At 46.8% G+C, this 15264-nt stretch overlaps 1 protein-coding gene across 1 annotated transcript in view; it reads left to right on the top strand.

The window, feature by feature from the left end:
* The window catches only part of SYNE1 (spectrin repeat containing nuclear envelope protein 1), a 1959630-nt gene that overhangs the window by 790509 nt on the left and 1153857 nt on the right, over positions 1-15264 (top strand). Inside the window, exon 41 of the mRNA XM_085611789.1 lies at positions 13580-13730. Within this exon, the coding sequence (XP_085467915.1) occupies positions 13580-13730 (151 nt within the window). The remainder of the gene's footprint in view (positions 1-13579; positions 13731-15264) is intronic.

Below are 15264 nucleotides of genomic sequence, written 5' to 3' on the forward strand. Positions count from 1 at the left end.
AGATGACGTCAGACCACCTGACTTTTTGGGGTTCATTATCAACGTGCCTCAGTCACACCTGATTCTTCTCAGATGCTCCCTTTAATTTTGGACACAGTTTGGTTCAGTGCATTTCCTCGGAGAAGGAGACTCCAAGACAGTCTGGCTATGATCCTAATCTTGCAGCCTCAGTTCTGCATTTCAGTGTAGTTGACTCTGAGGCTGCTGGGCCTGATGGCTTCCTGCTGTTAGAGCACTCCAGGTAGCATATGCGGGCTCTGCAGTGAGATCCAAAGTCCCAGTGGGTCCAACATCAAGAGGACCTTCCCGACCACAGTTGCAGTTGAGGATGCTGGACCACAATTCGGTCAGTGGAACGTTCCTCTCCCTTCCCCACTCTGAGCTGACAGTGCTGAACGATCCATCACTTCTGGGTTGTGGCGGCCATCTGGGAGAGGTGGAGATCAGAGGCCTCTGGTCTCCAGTGAAATCTCAGTTCTATAACAACCTTCTGGAGATGAGGGCTGTCTCATTGGCATTGAAAGCCTTCCTTCCATCTGTCAAGATGAGGCTGGTACAGGCTGTCATGGACAACACCACTGCCATGCAATAAGCAGGGCAGGGTGGGGTCACAGACCCTTTGCCTGGAGGCCTTGCACCTCTGGAAATAGCAGGACCACAATGGCATCTTCCAACATGGCAAGCTCCATGAATAACAGGGTGGACAAGTTAAACCGATCACAAGTGGTAGTTACACCCAAATGTAAGGTCTCTTCTGCGAATGGGGGGAGCTTTGGATGATCTGTACACCACCGCCCGAGCACTTATGCGCATTTCTGTTTCCAAGGCATCTCTCGCTTTGAGACTTACTTCGCATCTAGAGGACCTCTCCTTCCTTTCTGCCGAAACCACTCCTGAGTTCTCAATAAGATCAGGACAGACCAATCCCAAGTCATGCTGCTGGCTATGAATTGGTCATGGAGAGTGTGGTATCTAGAACTCTGGAGCATTTGTTTCCTATCAGGCTGTATCTCCTGGAGGCTCTACTGTTGAAGCAGCAGGGTCGGGTTCTGCATCCGGGCCTCTGCAATCTCCATTGTCATGCTTGGAGATTGAGCGGCAACATCTGAACACCTTCAACCTTCCTCCGGAAGTGGTTGATGTCATTTTGGCAGTCAGGCATGTCGTGACAAAAACTGTATATGCCTGTTATTGGTACAAGCGTGTGGTTTGGTGTGACATATTTCAGTTTTAACCCCTTCAGGCCAAACTGTCTAATGTCCTGTTATTTTTTATCTCTTGCCTGGCAATGTCTTGATTTGGGCATTGTTAAAGGTTATCTCTCAGCCATTTTGTCCTTTTTACATTTGTCTGATCAAGCCCCATTGTTTAAGTTGCCCGTTATGATGCATTTTTTGAAAGGGCTACAGCATATGTTCCCCCCTTCTCCTTTTGTGATGCCCAAGTGGAACCTCAATCTCTTACTTATCTGATGTGAACTCTATTTGAGCCCTTCCAAAGATGTTTCTTACAGCTCCTTCCAATGAAGACTTGGTTGCTGATTGCCATCACCTCAGCACAGAGTGTTAGTGAGCTTTGGGCTCTGTTTGTTAATCCTGTGTACACCACCTTCTTCCCAGACAAACTGGTTCTAAGTACTAGTGCATCCTTTCTGCCAAAAGTTGTAATACTGTTCCATGTCAGTCAAATTATCACCCTACCGTCGTTCAATGCCCCACCTTACCCCTCTAAGGAGGAGGAGAGACTTCACCACTTAGATCCCAAGAGAGCCCTGAGCTTCTGTATAGATCATACCAAAGAACACAAGGTGGCGGATTGGTGTGTCATCGCTGGAGTGAAAAAATACAAGACTTTGCAGAAACATGCCATCTCACGCTGGATTGTGCTCTGCATTGAGAACTGCAGACTTATTCTTCCAGGGCCAAAGCTGCAACCACTGCGTTAACACGTGGAGACCCCGTCCTAGTTATATGCCAGTAGGATGCGTGGGGATTCCTACATACGTTCAGGAAGCATTAATATGAGGACAGCTTGGTTCTCAGAGTGGGGAAATTTGCCCGCTCAGTCCTGCAGAACCTTCTGGTTTGAGTCCATTCACAGACCCTCTTCCAATATGTACTGTTTTGGTATCTATTCAAAAGGTGAGGAACCTGCGGCTTGAAGTCTCTATCTGAAAAACAATTTTCTCAGCTTTGGCAGCTGCAGACTCCTCACTGACTCTCCCATCCTTCCCAGTCTGTGGTTGGATTCTGCTCGATAATAAGATCCAAACTCTAGAAATTTGCACACTGATCTACTAATTTGCTTTTGGGGTCAATGTCTAGGGGTGACAACCGTCTAGAAAGAATGTGACATCAGCACGCGGGAGTGGCTCCTTTATGGGCCCCATTCGTCATTTCTGGAGCGGAACAGCATTAGTGCAGAGTTGCACAGCACCATCTTCCGGCCCACAGAGGTTCCAATAATAAAGTTTGCAAATCCAATCTAACGCCTGTGGAATATTTAAAAGGTGAGGACTTTACAGCTAGGTAGAGTGTTAACGAAGTAAGTAAAGGTTTTAAGGCAATACCACTTCCAGTACAGACACTTCAAGATTTTCTGTGTAATTTGCTGTCTTTATTTAAAGAGAATCTTAAATTGCAGGCATGATACCATAGTCTTCAACTTGTTTTCTACTTCTTGACTAGCAGAATATGTACTTATGCAGAAACACTGCTTCCCGGTGAATTGCAGAGCATTTAATCATTCTGGTATAGATGTCAATGTCAATAGAGTAGATTGTTTGCTGGGTGTTGTCCCTCTTGAGTCTCGTTGATAGATTAGGCCACTTCCTGATGTGGCATTAAGCTTTGACATTGGGACTATGACAGTTAGACTCAAGACCATTTATTTTCATCCAGCCTCCATAGTGCTTCCAGTTATTGTCAGCACTGTAATGAACTCAGCCTCAACGGCCAAACTCCAGAGATGCATGCACATGTTGCTTGTATGTGGATTTACCTTAAAGAAATAAAAGACAAGAGGCATTTGGCAAAACAGGAATGGTTAGTTTAATTAAACGCAGCGACTAAAAGACGACAGGTGACAAAGTATACATTACATGAAGAGCCATAAAGCGATTTTCACATTCCTTTGGAGACAGAGAGCTGGGCCTAGTCACAGGCTCATAAATCTGGTTCCTTTAACGTAGAGTCAGGTGGGTCCTGACTCTACGTGGACATAAAGCGGGCCAGTGCATACGTGTCCAGATGTCCGGGATGGGAAGCGCGTGATTGTTGCGTGTAGTGTGCATGGTGTGTTCTGATTAGCTGAGTGTTCCTAACTTAGTGTGGCATCTGACCTTGTGGTTTTGGGAACGCTCGCCCCTCCATCCAAATGTGTTTTATTGGGGCTAGTCTCCTAAGATCATTGTAGTGTTACTGCCTATTTGTGGGATTGATCTGGGCTTTCCTGTTTGTGTGTTTGTCTAAGTGTTACATGTCACCTCACCTGTGATCTGTCAATCAGTTGCTTCCAGCCTAGGTCACAGGGCTTGCCTGACCAAGTACTTCTGGTTTGGGGTTGAGGGAGAAGTCATATCGGTTGAATTCAACAATGATGATGTGACTTCGTACATATATAATTTCCAATATTAACATACATTTTTATTGAAGTTAAACAGGCATTCTACAGCAGCTCTGGTACTGGACATACCTGTGGTGTTTCAACTCAATTTATGTTCGTAGTGAAGAATAACTCAATAAGGATACATGGCTTAGGAGCCAATGATGGCGGGCACTCTGTAAAAGAATTCCACACCATTGTAATTCTTTGAATGCTGCCGATCCCCTGGTGCCCTGTGACCCAGGTTGATCCCAGAGGCGCAGTGACACTGGGACACCCATTGCGAACCACACCGACAGACACCGGAGGAGCAGGGAGGCTCACTCATCATCGGACCGGAGCGGCGCCAAGCAGTTGCTGTGTAGAGAGCAGCAGACCATGTGGGCCTGGGGCTGCAGGCTGCGGGCTGGAAGGCCTCTTTCCTTTGGATTGGAGGTTGTGGGAGTACCTCTAGCTGTCTTACCGAGATTGCCTGCCAGAATAAATTGGAAAGCCCGGCAGAGAAGGATGTGGGGGCTGCAGGGCCTTGCAGAATATTGAGGTAGCCATTGCGGGTGTGGTTCCCCCTCTCCTGCTTGGCTGCCGGGAGTGCGGATGAATTCCTTTCATGGTCAGAGGCCCAGCATGTAGACCTGGGGCCGAGCAGAGGGCTGGTATGAGGTAGGATTCCCCTCAGGCTCAGAGGCCTGGCACCAGCCTTGACTGCTGCAGGTAAGAGCGTGGGGCTGTCGGTCTGGGGGGTATTTTGAGAGACGACCACAAGGTCGTCTCTCAACTAATGTAAATTTCCGTTGTTGTCGTCTCTCGAAATAACCCCCATCCGGCCCTCTGCTCTTACATGCAGCGGCTGCGGCTGCCTGGCACCCATGTCATAACCCACTATCTGGGGATGAAGGCGGCGCTGCACAGACGGAGGTGAGGCCACGGCAACACCACCCACCACGTACTGCCAGGGCCCACCCCAAGCTGGCTCAAATTTAAGGTGAGGCGCCGGGAACACAATCATGGATTGTGCTCTGGGCGCTCGTCGGGGGGCCTGTACAATCAGCTTGCTGAGCGTCCCCATCTTCTGCAGACATGTCCACTGATGATGGGGCCCATCCACCGCTAGGAGCAGCCTATATAGACCTCTCCATTATGGCATTGACATTGACAACCTACAGTTGCCTCTGCATCCACTTCAGCCACCCCCCAACAGCTGAATCTAGCCACTGTAGGAAGCTTGACTTCTCCTTTCAGATGTCCCTCCAACTTTTGTCCCCATTTGAACCACTAGATACTGATTTTTGACTCTGACAGAGCACTGAAACCTGATGACCAGGCTCCAGTGCCTGTGTTCTTTCTTCTAATATGAAATAGTGTGCTTGCTGACTGGACTGTTCCAGCCTGCCACCACAGACACGTTTCTGACCTGCTCGGGAGAGCCAACACTGTCAGAGGTCAGGAACAATGCCTGCTTTGGCAGGAGGTGTTGACACCTTCTCCAGCAGGATGGCTAGGGATTTAGCATATCAAGGTCAGAGGATTCAAAGCCTCTTCTACCTTTGATATGCCACCACCACTTTCTCCAGGCCTGGAAGATGCCACCCAATGCCTTGAGGTCCATTTGGTACAAGAGCGGGGGGGAATAAGCTAGTCAGTAGGTGTGTTACACTATCAGGCTAGAAAGCAAAGACACACCGATGATGGACGGAATCCAGAGCAAATCAAACATTCACCCCCAGTCCAGAGATCTGGGTTAAATCCATTGTTCTTTTGCTCACCATGCCACCCCAGTTAATACCCAGCCATATGCAAATCAGTCTTGACCCTGTGCCTTATGGGATAGCCAGAACTGCCAAGCCAGGTGCTCCCTGGAACAGAAACAAGCATCCTGGGATCGGCATCACCCCTCATCAGCCAGGCTAGCTTGAATCCAGTGGCACAGTGAGCCCGGGACCCACGTCTGGGCATACCCTGCAAACTTAGGGTGAACAGAGCAAATACAAGGAGATGATAGACGGAAGACTATCAGGCTAAGCACACCCCTGAGGTGGGCTACCTGAAGTGCAAACTTGAAGAAGGGTTTTACCATCTTGTTTTTGGTGAAACTAGGAACTTTGGGTCAAGTTTATGCCGCTCTCCACAGGAGAGCTAAAGCTAAAAAAAAACTCTCCTAACCTTCTCTCCTTTAGAAAAGGACTCATAACTTGGCTATATACCTTATAACCTCTCCTCGAGCATTAGAGACTCATCTCTCCGTTGCTCTGTTGTGTTCAGCCTAGATGCCCTCGAGTAGTAGTGCGCTATATAAATAAATAGGTGGATATGGGGGGTGTAGTCACCCCATTCATAGGTGGCCGATTGGCTACTACCTCACACTCTCCTTACCACTACTAAATTCAGTGTTTAGGTGGCCCACATGCCACCAGGAAGTCTAATTCGTCTACCTGGGAACAAAAACAATACAAAAAAGAGCCAACAACACAAAAACTGTGGATTATCAACTAAATGGGCTCCAAACCCTGTCTGGATGCTGCTCTCCCAACAATTCCAAGAAACACCTTGTCCTGCCGCTGAACAGCCTCCCTAAACCCTTGGAGAATTGCCCGTACTTCACCAACCAAGCAGCTTCCCTCTTGAGATTGAGGAGCCAGTTCCCTGCATCTGCCCAGATCATCGTTTTGCTGACCATCTGGTCCACCGAGGGAGAAACTTATCAGAAGAGACCCTCTGAGAGTCCAGGAAGTCAGCCCCATCACTTCACCAAATATTGAGATGCTGAGCATTCCCAGATCCCCCTGTACCAATACCTGGGGTACAGGAGCCCTTGTAAGCACCAAGGCTTGTTGTGTGTCCAGCCCAAACACCACCAACGCCAACTTGGACCTGCCGATGAGGGACCTCAGGATCTCCAATGCCAGAACTGAGAATGGCCCTGCAGTCTTGTTTTCTTTCTCTCTCCAGGTCACCAAAGCCAAGTGAGAGCTCTAACTTCTATGACCCGCCAGACAAAACACCTCTGCACCTAAGCCCCTATGCCTGGGTTCACTTAAACCATCTGTGTCCCTGTGCTCCAAACACCATCTAGAGCTGAGCCCACTTTTGGGTTCTCCCTGTCTTGCCCCCAAGTCCACACTTGCAGTCCTTCTTTTGAAGGTACCTTTGCCTTTACCATGTAGCGCTCGAGACTACCAATGCGACCAGCACCTCTGCACCTGGACTCACAAGGGCACGTGAAACCAAATGACTGGTGGTTTCTTGGAACTTGACTCCTAAGCACCTTAAGTCCCTAGAGTTATCCTCCAAGACTGTTCGCAAGTGAATCTATGCAGTGAATGTTTCTCCCATAGGATAACATTATCACGTTTGAGGCTCATACCTCAAAACCATTATTTCACTGCATTTTTCTAATACTGCAAAACCTATAACTCCAAAAGTACTTACCTGATTCCAATGATCTTTCTGTCTAAAATTATATAACAATCTGTGTTATTTTTCTAAATTGGTCTTGAGTTTCTTCTTGAGTATGTATCTCATTTATTGACTCTGTGTGGACAGCAAATGCTTAACAGTAATGTCTGATAGACTTAAGCTGCTCTACCACTCTACAATTAATAGAGCATTTGGGATTATCAGTTTAAGCCATGTAAGCCAATAAGGTTAATCTGTACTTTTTGCATTGTGTGTCCTTGAATTGGCACTACCACATAAAAAGCCACCTTTCTACAGCCACCCTTGGCCTCTTATTGGTGGCATGATCGAGGTGCACTGGGTAGATATCTGACGCCCCTGAAACCACTCACGATCCGATTTTGGGGCAGTGGAAGCAACAACTGGCCATCAGCTCCCGCAAGAGCGTCACGTTGGAGGGGGGCCTGGACCTGTGCTCCAGACTGACTGGTTTTCATTGAAGGCTTCAAAGGGAACATCTTAGATGGCCGCACGGCTCAAGCCTTGAAGGGCATACTGAAGGGTGATGCTGAGGTGGTAACGGGGGGTACAGCTTTGCAGCTGAGTTGTCCCCTCCAATTTCCTACAATGAACAATGCTCCCCTCTCATTTTGTGGGAGGAACTCACTAACCTAGAATCACATGCCTTTGAACACTGGGCTCTAGCCACTTCAAATTGCCCCTCCATCATGACACGGGACAACCCTCTGCCCCCACGACACAGCAGAAAATTGATAAGTACACCAAACAAATAATGGCGCAGAAGGAGGCCGTAGAGGCGGGTAAAGGAGATGTTCAGATTAAGGGGCCTCCATCCTACAGGCTATTTAGGATCTCAAAGACACAATGGAGAGCAAAATGGTGGAATGGAAAGTGGACCTGACTTTAATCCAACAAGATTTGTGGAACACAGTAGCCAAAGTCAGGGAGGTGGAAGACACAGTCTCTGAAATCAAATACACCATTGTCGCATGAGTCACGACTTCACCACAGTGAGTAGTCAGCAACTGGAGGCTAGAGCAGAAGATACAGTGGGACAATCGAGGTGCAATAATTTGTCCGTTATGGGCATCCCTGAGGGGGCGGAGGGAGTCTTACTAAACCATATTCCATTTAAGATTGACTGAAAAACTAGGGACCAGCCTCCAAAGTCTCATTCTACTTCTTAATAGAAAGAGCGCAAAGGGCCCTGATCGCAAGGCCTACCATGGGTTCCACACCACGGCCCTTTATTGTTCGAGTCCTTCCCAACTATGCTGACTGTGATGTTATCCTCTGAGCAGCCCAATGGCTTGGGTCTTTTTCCTTTCAATCCTCCCTGGAGATGGTCTTCCCGGACTACACGCTGAAAGTCCAGCAGAAAAGACAATCCGTACAAGAGGTGAAGCACAACGTTGAGAGCCCTGGACATCCAACACATGGTCCTCTTCTGCGCTACACTGAAAGTTAATTCCATTCAAGAACTTTATTCGGTGAGTAAAAACTGCCATAAAAGTACATACAATTAAAAAAAGAAATTCAAGCATTGTACTTCATAGAACAATAAAATCCTTTAAGACATCATACAATAATCATAAACCCTGGACAGAATTTAACACAATACATTTCCTTAAATAAATAGCTTTTAAAATAAAAAGGGCAACACGAAAACACATAAACTGACCATTAAGTACAAGTAGAAGTATCAGTGCATCTTTATAGATTCTTGTATTCTACATAATATAAAAGGGGTTTCAAATATTGACATCGCAGCTCCTTATAAAACATACAGAATAAAATAAAGTGCCGTTAGGATATGCCGGTGTTGGTTGTTTCTAACACTCATCAAATACTCCTGACACACCTCCCTTTCCTCCAAGGGCATATACATAGCAAGCATTGTTTTCTTTTAATCTACACGAGGTCTAGCTTCAGACTTATGCAGACAAAAAGTGGCCTTAATAAGACTCTTGGTTAATGCTAATACCTGTGGCTCCTCCCCCACTGCCATATTAAACAGAGACCTAAACGTGAAAACTATATAGGCAATCCATGGAATGGGAAAAGCATAATGCAATCAAGTATAATAGGTTTGGCAAAGCTAGTTTCTTCTTTCACTCAGATAGAGAGCCAAATCAACAATAGTTTCATCAGAAGAAAATCCTCCAGATAAAACAACCCCACCTTCCATAGTCCAAAACCCAGGTTTGAACCTGGGTCTCCAGGACCCGGCATTCTTAATTTGGAACCAGATGGGTTGCAGGTCAGTGGGCCAGCTATTTGCACTCTTCCCTTTGAGGCCCTACGCTCGGACTTTGTGCTCCTGGAATCGGAGCAATGGCATTACATGCAGGTCCGCCACTGGGTAATGCACCCCTCCGTCCGCACTGGTGCCGAGAGGCAATGTACTCCTTTTGAACGAGGGCTCCTAACCAAAAAGTCAGACAAACGCAGGATCTCAGAACTGTACTGATTGATAAGCCCTTCCACAGAGACTCCTAAGTCTAGGGGCCAGCTCCGTTGGGAGACTGAGCTAGGTAGCGAACTAACAGCAAAACAGTGGGGCGACATTTACTACGGGGCACGACACACGGCCCATAGTGTGGTCTGCATAGAAACTGCCACCAAAGTTGTTTCCCTGTTGGTATCACACACCACAGTGACTACATAGCTATAACCCATCCAGATCTTCAGAATGCTGGCGCCAATGCGAGCAAGTCACCACGTTATTGTACATTTTATGGGACTGCCCTGAAATACAGCCATACTGGGAGCAGGTACTCGCAGATATAGATACGGAACTCCCCAGATTCCCGGCATACATTGTTTTAGGAATCCCCAATCCTCTCGCTTTCCGCCTTAGGTCAAAGCGAGGTAGACAGATCGGCTTGGCCCTGGGCGTGGCTCTATAGAACATTTTATCACATTGGGGTTCGAGGCTGATACCCACGCACTTGGGGTGGTTACACTAGTTATGGCATATCGTAGGGATGGAACGCATCAGTCTCTCCCTGTCCAACCAAAGTGCTTCGTCCCCTGAAATGTGGGGACTATTCCTAACCCTACGTACATCGGAATTCAAGGAACTTACCTGCCCCAAATATCTATGACTCCTCAGATTGTCTGAAGCCTGATGCCCTCCGTAGCCTCTGCCTAAGATCACGATGAAGATATTCAAGGGCATGAGTTGGGCTAGGATCTTCTCCTCCCACTCTTTCTTTCTTACTTTCTTTCACTTTTCCCCGATAAAGCAGTCACCAGGTCTGGGGATGGGGGGTGGTAGTTTGGGGGGAAGAATGTTAACCTTACAGAGTACTCGGCTCTGACAGTAAGGCCCCACATGTTGACATAGCACTGCTTGTTGTCCTTTTTTCCATTGATGATAAATCAATAAAGAGATTTCAACCATAAAACAACCCCACCTCTTTGTGCACAATCAGTGATGGGGCTGAGGCAGGCAAGCAGAGCAACTGGTTTAAGACTGATAGTCATCTTCTAAGGAAAACCTCTATTCTTTGACACTCCAGCCACAGCCTGTGCTTTGGAGGATGAGTGGCCTAATCTGCAAGGCCATAACATCTTAAAGTAGGAGGAGAATGGGAGGGGAGAAGCAGGAGGATCATAGATATGGAGAGCTTCCAGGAAAGTGGACCACTATCCCATGTTGCAGAATCAGATGAAAAGAATGCAGGGTTAGCTTGCTGGGTCTCAATGGTTCTCCGACGGGGAGGTTGGCCTCCAATACAGAGAGAGATCTTGCAGACAAAAGACTCCTTGGTGTCCTCCAAGAAGCCTTCGGCTTGACATATCTCAGAAAAACTGATGGATGTCAAATCCCTCATCAAGGAACTGCTTGTTGGTGCCTGGGGAAAGCTGATAATCGAAACGCCAGGTTGTTTCAATTTGTTTTTATTTATGTTTTTAAGTTTTGGGGGTTGTGAGGGGAGGGGTCAGGAAATGTTTAGGAAAGAGATTGTATAACAGGGGAGATGTGCAAATTAGGCTAGCCCAGTTGGCTACTGTCCCTAGTTGCATCACAACAGTTACTTCTAGTTGGCGAAGTAGGGTGTGGGCGGTGAGTCGGGAGGGGAGAGCGAATGTGTTTTTTCTTGTTTCAATCTATCCCTGGCACATTTATTAAAATGCATCTTGCGGTCTCACACGGAACATACATGCAGGCCATGGATACTATTATTAATACTGACCCCCACTTGACAAATGACTGATACACATCAGCCCACCTTCACAGGTAGGCTACGCATCCTCTCATGGAACGTCAATGGTTTCCTAGACAAAATCAAGCAGGGGAAGGCCTGAGGGTGGCACATAAAATCAATCCAGACATACTCTTACTACAGTATACCAACTTAATGAGTAATCCCTGTCCTTTCCTGACACATAGTGGGTACTTGAAGGTGTTCCACTCCAAGTTTTGCTGCAGCTCCAGTGGAGTTCCCATATTAATACAGATATATGTCCAGGATGTGGCACAATGCTCTGGGGTGCTATGGGGCAGTGACCCGAACTATACAAGGGGCCAGATTTCCCTAATCTGCGTCTACGCCCCTCCCAGCACTAGAGTATGCAGCGACCTAAAGTCGACTCCACTTGGAGCTTCCGGTGGCCCCATAGGTTCCGGGTGGAGATGTCACTAGGGTCAACGACTGCGGCTTTGATCGCTCCTCTACTGTGATCACTGAAAGGTTGCATCCAACAATACTGGTCACATTGCTGCATAACACATCCCTATTGGTAATGTGGCGAGCACTTCACCCACTTGAGCACTGCTACACCTTCTTCTCGAATTCACATAGGTCTTTCTCCCACCTTGACTACTTCCTTCTTCCTAATAGATAAGGAGATATGGTACTTTCCTTCCAAACTCTGGTGAGGGGATTGTCCAATCACTCGCCAATGCTGCTCAACCTGGCCTGGGGGCCGGAGAGACAGTCCACAGGGCTGCATTTGAGTCGGTGATGCTTGCAGGCAGGGAGTTTTGGGAACCTCACCAGCAAATTGGAAAGCGATACTTGAAGAGAACATTGGAGTGGTGGTCTCCCCAAGTACTCTTTGGTAGGCCACGAAAGCCACTAGGAGCAGGTAGATCATCAGTTATACCAAGGGCTTGCGGGGGCAGATCCAACAAAAGGTATCAGACTTGGAGTCCTGAATAGCTGAGCTAGAACAGTAATACTTGGCCACGGCAGCGAACTCGACCCTGAGTGACTCCCTACACACTCAGACACTTCTGAGACAGGAACATATGCAAGAAGCATGGATGACTACACGCAGCTGGATATACCAGTGGTATAATTAAGCCAGCAAAACCCTACATTGGATGCATACACCTCACACTACTGGTGACCCCATATATCCTCCATTGAATCTGATTAGGGCCTGCACATAACTGGCAGTGCAGCCATCACAAGCTTTTGCTGCATATTATCAGTAGCTCTACAGCCCTGAAAAAGAGGGTATGGCGGACCTGATGCAATTTGTTGCGGACTTCTCATTGATCTACTTGGAACCCCCAGACAGAGATATACTAGACGCTGGTTTTACACCTGAGGAAATGGGAGAGGCCCTAGCGCAGCTTCAATCAGGCAAAGCATTGGAACCCAATGGGTTCCTGGTGGAATTATGGCGGCTCCAGTGGCCTCAAGTGGGCCAGCTCTTTCTGCTGACCTTTCTGGAGGCCGTGAGGATGGGTCAAGTATCCAGTGACCTCCAACCTGCATAAATAGTAGTGCTCCTGAAGCCGGGTCTGTGGGATACAAGATGCGAGGAATACAGTCCGATCTCACTCCTGAATTTAGAGGTCAAGGTGTGGGCCAACAGGCTATCCGGGCTGATTGGGAATCTTGTTCATCCTGATCAGTTCAGGTTCATGTCCCGACAGGCCACTCAACACAACATTTGGGGAATCAATAATGTCAAAAGGCATTCAGCTTGGTGAACTGGGTCTATCTCTTCACACTTCTAAATCACCTGTACTTTGGACTCAAATTCATTAGTTACATCAGACTGTTATACACCCATCTCCAGGCCAGGTTACGGACCTGCAGTGCCGTATTCCACTGGTTTGATATAGAGAGAGGCATTCATCAGGGTTATAGGGAAGAGTGAAAGAAACCTAGAAAGTACTTTTGTCAGAGGAGACACAGAAGAGGGACTTTAAAGGCTTTAATCTCTAACTCAAGAAATGTTTTCATGCTTATTCAACGGCATGTGTCCCCAAGACATGTCATTTGCCATTGTGTAATTTTGCGAATTCTGAACAATAAAACGCGACATCCATATTACTAGTCTATGCCCCCTTGAAGTACTTCTCACATGTTGCATTTAGACACATGGTAACATTCAAGCTTCTTTTGTATGCAGATCAAAGTTTTCAGGGGTATTTCGGTTGACAAACTTTTTCATTCTCATGCTCCTTAAATATGTACTAGTAGCATAGCAATACACATGCAAAGTTTGCTGTTAGAATACAATAAAATGTAACTAAAGAGATTTGGAAAAAAAGAATGGGGCAAATTCTTGATACAAGTCTTTTTGTCTTTCCCAGTCAGGAACAATGCAGTATCCTCCTTGATCTTATGAGGGACTATCAAAATTTAAAATCCACTGTCACAAAAGTGATAGAGAATGCCGAAGAAGTAGCTGTCATAAAATCTACGTTAAAAGACCAAGAAGATATCAGAAGAATAATGTCTAAGGTAATCCTGCATGTTTACGAGAGGTATTGAGAAATGTTACCACTACGTCTTTGGCAGGTATCTGGTACGATAAAGCTATTTTTGTTATAGGGAAAGGTATTGCTTATTGTAGAGAAATCAACAATAAAGTAATAAATTTACCTGGTGTCGACACCTTCACAAAGCACACATGCAGTGCTTCATATCAGAAAAATTAAGTGCAGGGGCCAAAAGTTTGTATTAGAAGCCTGTTGCTGGCCCTACTGCATGCTAGGTTGCCGAATGCCAAAGTTTTATTGCACCTATTTGTTCCACCACCCTCCACTTCCTATCTCTTCATATCATTCTTGCAGGTTTTCATTACAATATTCTCCCTCTGACATTGTTCTTCTAACTTTCTTTTTGTACTTCTTTCTACCTCCCCCCTTTTCTGCCTTTCTTTCCCTCGCTCTATGTCAAAGTCTGATGATAAACAATAAGTCCAACCCCCCTCCTGAAATTGATTGTCAGTGCCCACCATCTACAACCACCTACCTAAATTGAGCACTTCACACATGATCCGGATGTATACATACATAAATATATATGCACAATCTTCAACTATTCTTTACCTTGCAAAGGTGTTGTAAATGTGTATAGTGTGCACTACTCACGTATACAATACGCATGTGTCATTGTAAACATGTATACAATAGTGTGCCTTGCCAGGGGAGAGGTCAGTGAAAGGCAACACGCATGAGAATGTAAGGTATTCACAAACATTTAGCAATGCATTTCCAAAACTTATTTTGACGCCTGAGTTGTCGATGAATGAACCAGGTGCATGTGCTGCAGAAAGTGTTGGAAAGTGAATCATGTTGTTTAACCCCTTGGCTGCGGCAGGAATTCCGCCGCAGCGCTGGGGGGGGTTTGGCGGCAGCGCGGTGGGGCTGTGCTCATGACGGAGCCACTCCGTCATGAGTCACGGTTGAGCTGTGCTCATGACGGAGTGGTTCCGTCATGACTCCGCCCACGGCGCTAATCGCCCGCACAGGCGGGGAATTAGCGCCGCGTGGGCGGAGCGGCCGCCAACGGCCGCGGCATGACGGAACCACTTCGTCATGAGCACTCGGCACCCGTGGCTCATGACGGAGTGGTTCCGTCATGAGCGGGGAAGGGGTTAAAAGCACAGCAATAGTATAAAAAGTGGACTTGTTTTGTGTAAACATAGGTACAATGAAGGTTAAGTGCAGTGCTTTGAATGAAGAAACCCTTCTGTTGGCAGAGTGTGGGCCCTCTACCATTAGTTGGATAGGCTCATTCAAAGCACTATTTTAGTGTACAGTAAGAAAGGTGCTGTGAATTCAGAAGTTAGGTCAGTGGGTCTATGTCGGCAAAGTACATTATTCCTGGTGTAGATCACACATGCATATAACACCGATGAAACTCGTCAACTATATACATGGTTAATGCTAATAAAAACATATTTAAAAAAAAAAAACTATGTACTCGGTTAGGAGTAAACCATGCAGTAGTAGCTCAAGTGTTCTACCCCATGTACATTTTGTCTGCTTGA

This window comes from Triturus cristatus, chromosome 6 (genome assembly GCF_964204655.1).
Source record: "Triturus cristatus chromosome 6, aTriCri1.1, whole genome shotgun sequence".
Taxonomy (NCBI): domain Eukaryota; kingdom Metazoa; phylum Chordata; class Amphibia; order Caudata; family Salamandridae; genus Triturus; species Triturus cristatus.